We start from the raw sequence: 6,000 nt of genomic DNA on the forward strand, positions 1-6,000 counted from the left end.
TACACATCTGGGCCAACTCTGTAGCCAGTTGGAAAAAAAATCTGAGGTTGAATTTATACCTCATACCATCCATTGAGATCAAGTCACATGAGATCAAAGACTGGAAAACACAAAGAAACAGTAAAATAATGAACATACCATAGAAAAATACTCGTGGTTTCATAGTGAGGAAGGTCTCTCTGTAAGTACAGAAAAAAAAAAAAATCCAGGACTAATTTTTTTAAAGATCTATAAGTTTGCTTTTATAAAAACAAAGAATTCTGCATTGAAAAACTAACAGAAGCTAAAAAAAAAATAATAATAACAACAAATGTGGAGAAAATATTTACTCCTCTATAAGGGACTAATTTTCTTAATATATAAGGAGCTCTAACAAATCTATAAGAGAACCACACAGAAGAAAAAATGGGTTAAGGATTTGAACATATAATTCAGTGAAAGGAAAATAAAAGCAGCTCTTAAAGATATGAAAATATGCTCACTTCCTACATAACAAGAGAAATATGAATGAACACCACTCCTCACAACTTAGATTGTTGAAGACCAAACCACTTGGTAACATTGTTTTGGGGAAGAATGTAAGGAAACAGTGTCCTACATTGCCTGTGGAAATACACAGTTGAAATCTCTATGATGGCAATATGACAAAAGTATAAAAAATGTGTATTTATTATTTTAAGATTTTTATTTATTTATTTGAGAGAGAGAGCGAGAAAGAGCACAAGCAGAGAGAGCTGCAGAGGGAGAGGGAGAAGCAGACCCCCTATGAGCAGGGAGCCTGATGCAAGGCTTGATCCCAGGACGCCAGGATCATGACCTGAACCAAAGGCAGACGCTTAATTGACTGAGCCACCCAGGTGCCCCTGTGTGTTCCTTTTTACCGAGCAATTCCACACTTCCATGAATTTACATGTACAAAATGACTTATGTACAAGATTAGTATTTAAGACAATTTTTTTATGTAACAAAAGATTGGAAACAACCTAAATGCACATTGATTAGGAGTCCAGTTATATAAATTATGGTCCAGTTAAATAAATTATGTCAGTAAAATACTCTACAGCCATTAAAAGAAGAAGGCAGCTTTATACACACTGATAAGGAAAGTCCCCTAAGATACATTGCTAATTTAAAAAAGGGGGACACCTGGGTGGCTCAGTCCGTTAAGCATCCGACTCGATCTCAGTTCAGATCTTGATCTTGGGGTCCTGAGTTCAAGCCTCACATTGGCCTCCATGCTGCGTATGGCAACTACTTGATAAATATATATATTTACCTGTATCTTTACCTGTGTCTTTGGAAGAATATGCAAGAACCAGAATGTTGGCTGTCTGTGGGTTCAGTGGCTGTAGAACACAGGTGGGAGGGATTTCCAGTGCATACCTTTTTCTACTTTCTGAATTTTGGACCATGGGAACCTATTCAAAAATTAAACTTAAGAAAGTCTAATGAAGAGAAACATAGGACACACTGCCCACAATTTCTTCATGCAGTATGCTTAGATGTTTTTACTCATTTTAATTGTATTCCAGTTCTGGCTTGCTGGGACCATGAACTGAACTGAATTTTATCCGTTCTACACAATGTTCCCATTTAACACACTCGGCGCCCATGCAGATGGGGCTGCAAAGAATAGCTGTGGTCTAAGGCTTTTCCTAGAACTTGGAGCTCAACATTACAAAAGGCCTTTGAGCTCAAGCCAGAGGTCACACATTGGTGACCCACAAGACATCAGGGCCTCAAGGGCTTTGCTTGACACATGGTATTTTTAAAGTGGGAAATTCCACATAAGCTGGATTTCCAGGATCTGTTAAAGAAAAAAAATTCCAGGGATTTGGTAACCCAGAGCAGGCATTTCCTCTTGCTGGTAGTTTGCAGGAGCTGCAGGGTTGGCTGGAGGCTTGGAAGGGCATGCCTGTTGGAGGAGGCACAGAGCCACATTCCCCGCTATCTCGTGCCTAGCACATTTATTATTTCTGCCTGGTGTATGCAGACATTTGAGCTTGAGATCCTTGATCTAGACCAACTGTCCCCCAGCCCCCCATATCTCTATCTCAGTGAACCTTCCCATGCACATGAGCCTCCCTTTGGACACAGACTGTACCGCATTTACTGTTGTATCCCTAGGACTCAGCACAGACCAGGTGCTTCCCATATAGCTGTGGACTAAATGCTGAGCTCCTTCCACAACATCTCTAATCGTGGGCTCTCCAGGCTTGTGCAGCAGCTCCAAGCTGGGAAGGCAGTAATGTGTTGTGAGGAGGAGCCTGGGCTGTAATCTGTTAGGCCAGGTCCTGACATTTCCCATCATGTGGTCTTAACTCTTCCAAGCCTTGATTTCTTCATCTGTAAATGGGGACAACAGTTTCTACTCATTGGATTTTTGTAATGAGATACATGCATGGAAAGTGCCTGGCTCTTTGGAAATGTCCAATAGCCATTCTATTATTCACGGAAGTTTCCACAGCTGCTTTGTAAAACAGGTGATTTTGTCCCTAGATGACTGAGTGGAAATCAAAGTTTAAAACATATTCTGAATGGTTTTGAGATAGGGAAGCATGGCTCCGTGAGAGACACAGACACATCTACTTGTAAGAATTTTCCCATCAGGCTGGTTCATCCGGTTTGGTAGATGTCACCAAGATTATTCCTGCTGTTGGTTTATATGCCTTCTCTTGGTGTGATCTACAGATACTTTTATGTGTAGATCTTCTCTGTGATCTACAGATACTTTTATGAAGATTTGTGCTGCTGCTGTTGTTGCTGTTGTTATTATGACTGCTGCTGTTGTTGCTATTATTGTTACTGTTGCTGCTGCTATTGTTGCTGTTCCTGTTGTTGCTGCTGCTATTGTTGCTGTTCCTGTTGTTGCTGTTGTTACTATTGCTGCTACTACTGCTGCTGTTGTTCCTTTTGTTGCTGCTGTCATTGCTGTTGTTCCTGTTATTACTATTATTGATGCCATTGTTCCTATTGTTGTTGTTCTTATTACTATTGTTGCTGCTATGGTTGTTACTATTGTTGCTGTTGCTATTGTTGCTGTTGTTGTTATTATTGTTACTGTTGCTGCTGCTGTTCTTACTGCTGCTATTCCTGTTGTTGCTGTGGTTACTATGGTTGTTGCTGCCATTGTTCCCGTTGCTGCTGCTATTGTCGCTGTTGTTGCTGTTATTGTTGTTGTTATGACTGCTGCTGTTGTTACTGTTACTATGACTGTTGCTGCTGCTATTGTTGCTTTTGTTGCTGTTGTTACTATGACTACTGTTGTTGCTATTGTTAATATGGCTGCTGTTGCTGCTGTTGTTACTGTTGTTGCTGCTGTTGTTACTATTGTTGCCGCTGCTGGTGTTGTTGCTGCTGTTGTTGCTATGGTTACTATTATTTTTGCCATGGTTCCTGTTATTACTACTACTGCTGCCATTATTCCTGTTGTTGTTATTGTTGTTACTATCATTACTGTTGTTCCTGTTATTGCTGCTGTTGTTGCTCTGTTTACTGTTGTTGTTACTGTCTTTGTTCCTATGGTTGCTGTTTTTGTTGCTATTGTTACTGTTGCTGCTGCTGTGGTTCCTATTGTTGTCACTATTGTTGCTGCCATGGTTCCTGTTATTACTATTATTGATGCCATCATTCCAGTTTTTATTGTTCTTGTTACTATTGTTGCTGCTATAGTTGTTGCTATGGTTACTATTGCTGCTGCTGCTGCTCCTGTTGTTGCTGTGGTTACAGTCATTGCTCCTGCTGCTGTTGCTATGGTTACTATTGTTGCTGTTGCTATTGTTGCTGTTTTTGCTATTATTGTTACTGTTGCTGCTGCTGCTGTTCCTGTTGTTGTTGTGGTGGTTACTATGGTTGCTGCTGCTATTGTTGCTGTTGTTGCTGCTATTGTTGCTGTTGTTGCTATGACTGCTGCTGTTGCTGTTGTTGGTGTTGTTACCATGACTGCTGTTGTTACTGTTGTTATCATGACTGCTGCTGTTGTTGCTCTTGTTACTGTTGCTGCTGGTGGAGTTGCTGTTGTTGTTACTGTTGCTGCTGGTGGTGTTGCTGTTGTCGTTATTGTTGTTGCTGTTCCTGTTGTTGCTATTATTGCCGTTGTTGCTGCTGTTGTTACTATTATTGCTGCTGGTGTTGTTGCTGCTGTTGTTGTTCCTATTATTCCTGTTGTTGCTGTTGTTACTATCATTGCTATTTTTCCTGTTGTTACTATTATTGCTGCTGTCATTGTTCCTATTGTTGCTGTTATTGTTGCTATTGTTACCATTGATGTTGTTGCTGCTGTTGTTGTTACTGTTGCTGCTGCTGCTATGGTTCCTGTTGTTGTCACTATTGTTGCTGGTGTGGTTCCTGTTATTATTATTACTATTGTTACTCTTATTTTTCTTATTGTTGTGGTTACTATTGTTGCTGCTGTTGTTGCCATTGTTACTATTGCTGCTGCTATTGTCACTGTTGTTACTATTGTTACTGCTGCTGTTCCTGTTTCTGGCATTATTTCTGTTGTTGCTGGTCTTCCTGTTGTAATTATTGTTTCTGTTGTTGCTGCTGCTGCTTTTGTTGTTACTGTTGTTGACATAGAGACCCTGGGAGCACCACCAACTTCCTTGGGCCCCTATATCTGGAGCCTGAGAGAACCCTAGCATTGCCAGGGGATTTGGGTGGGCTTCTGCTATACTCCCTGTCTCAGACTGGCCCAGAAGCTGAGACAGGACTAAGCACCCCCAGGTGGGGAAAATTTTGTGAGGAGCTGGGGAACATGGGAGCAGACCCACTCCAGATTTTAATACTATTATCAGGCAGAGCATGTCCAAAGGGCATGACAGGGAACAGCAGGATGAAGAAAGCAGCATTTCTATAATGAGTATCTGCAACTTCCTGGTATTCATAAAGATAAGATGATTGAGAAAATTTGCAATTTGGTTTTTCACTTGCCCAACTGTTGGAAAGTAAATAAGCATTGGTAAGAATAATTTCTAAAATTGTATTTGCAAAGACTGATGACAACAGTGTCTAGATTTTGCAATCATCATTTTTAACTGATATAAGATTAAATGTAGTCCTTATCCGCATCCTTTATTAGACAGAAAAGTGATCACTTTAAGTAAGGAACATAGGCCAGTCCCATTCCCAGAAGAGCATTTTTGGAACTGTCCCATCACATAAGTTACTCACCAAGCTCTGTCTATTTTCTTTTTAGGAATCACCACTCAGAACACTGCAATACTGTGCCTAGACAAAGTTTATATCCATTTGTTGTTCCATTTATTTCTTACCTCTTTATTTTGGTTTTCAGCTTCCTCACAATTTCTTTATCCCCTCTCCGTGTTTTTTATTACTGCAGACCAAGAAAAAATAAAGAAAAGATGATTTATCTCCAAGTCAAGAAACTAGACATTCCCTTAAACTAAGAAGAGAGACCACTCTTGCCATGGCCTTGCTGTGATGATACAAGTCCAGAACAGATGTTTCTCCAAGCACCACAGAGCCCATGGAACTCAACCTCACTCCCCTTTGAACCCTACTAACTTAGGTCTGTAGCCAAATAGAGTTTGTTGTCCTACTGTATTAAAATCTTCCCATAGGACCAGATCCTACCAAACCCTACCAGCTCACTCCGTTCCCAGCATTCCTAGGACAGTGCTATTGGGGTGCTGGGAATTGTTTTCATCTTTGTATTTCTTTATTTTATTCCTTTCTCCACAATGGTATCAAACCAAAACACATAGGGGAATTGTGGGCCAGGAAAACAAAATAGAAAAGATCTGAAAAACAATTAAGTGGAAACAGAGAGACCCTGTTTTCTTAAACATATAATACAGTTAAACAATATCAAGTTGTCTGGAACATTAGGAACTTTAAATTGGCCTTTCAGTGTCATGTGTGAAAAATTTTAAAATACATTCATTATTATCTGGGTTACACTTTAAAGGAACCTAAAGTGAAAGAATCAGAAATGCAACCTGAGTAATCACTAAATCTCCTCTATTTAGACTGAATGAG

General features: G+C 40.0%; 1 protein-coding gene across 1 annotated transcript in view; it reads left to right on the plus strand.

Annotated features, from left to right (window-relative positions):
- Nucleotides 1–5,773, plus strand: part of LOC111158722 (solute carrier family 22 member 2) — a 30,619-nt gene extending 24,846 nt beyond the window's left edge. The window contains exon 11 of the mRNA XM_022520949.1: nt 5,342–5,773. Within this exon, the coding sequence (XP_022376657.1) occupies nt 5,342–5,408 (67 nt within the window). The 3' untranslated portion in view covers nt 5,409–5,773. The remainder of the gene's footprint in view (nt 1–5,341) is intronic.
- Nucleotides 5,774–6,000: the final 227 nt, after the last annotated feature.

The sequence above is a fragment of the Enhydra lutris genome, unplaced genomic scaffold (genome assembly GCF_002288905.1).
Source record: "Enhydra lutris kenyoni isolate GAN:26980312 unplaced genomic scaffold, ASM228890v2 scaffoldscaffold62, whole genome shotgun sequence".
Lineage (NCBI taxonomy): Eukaryota > Metazoa > Chordata > Mammalia > Carnivora > Mustelidae > Enhydra > Enhydra lutris.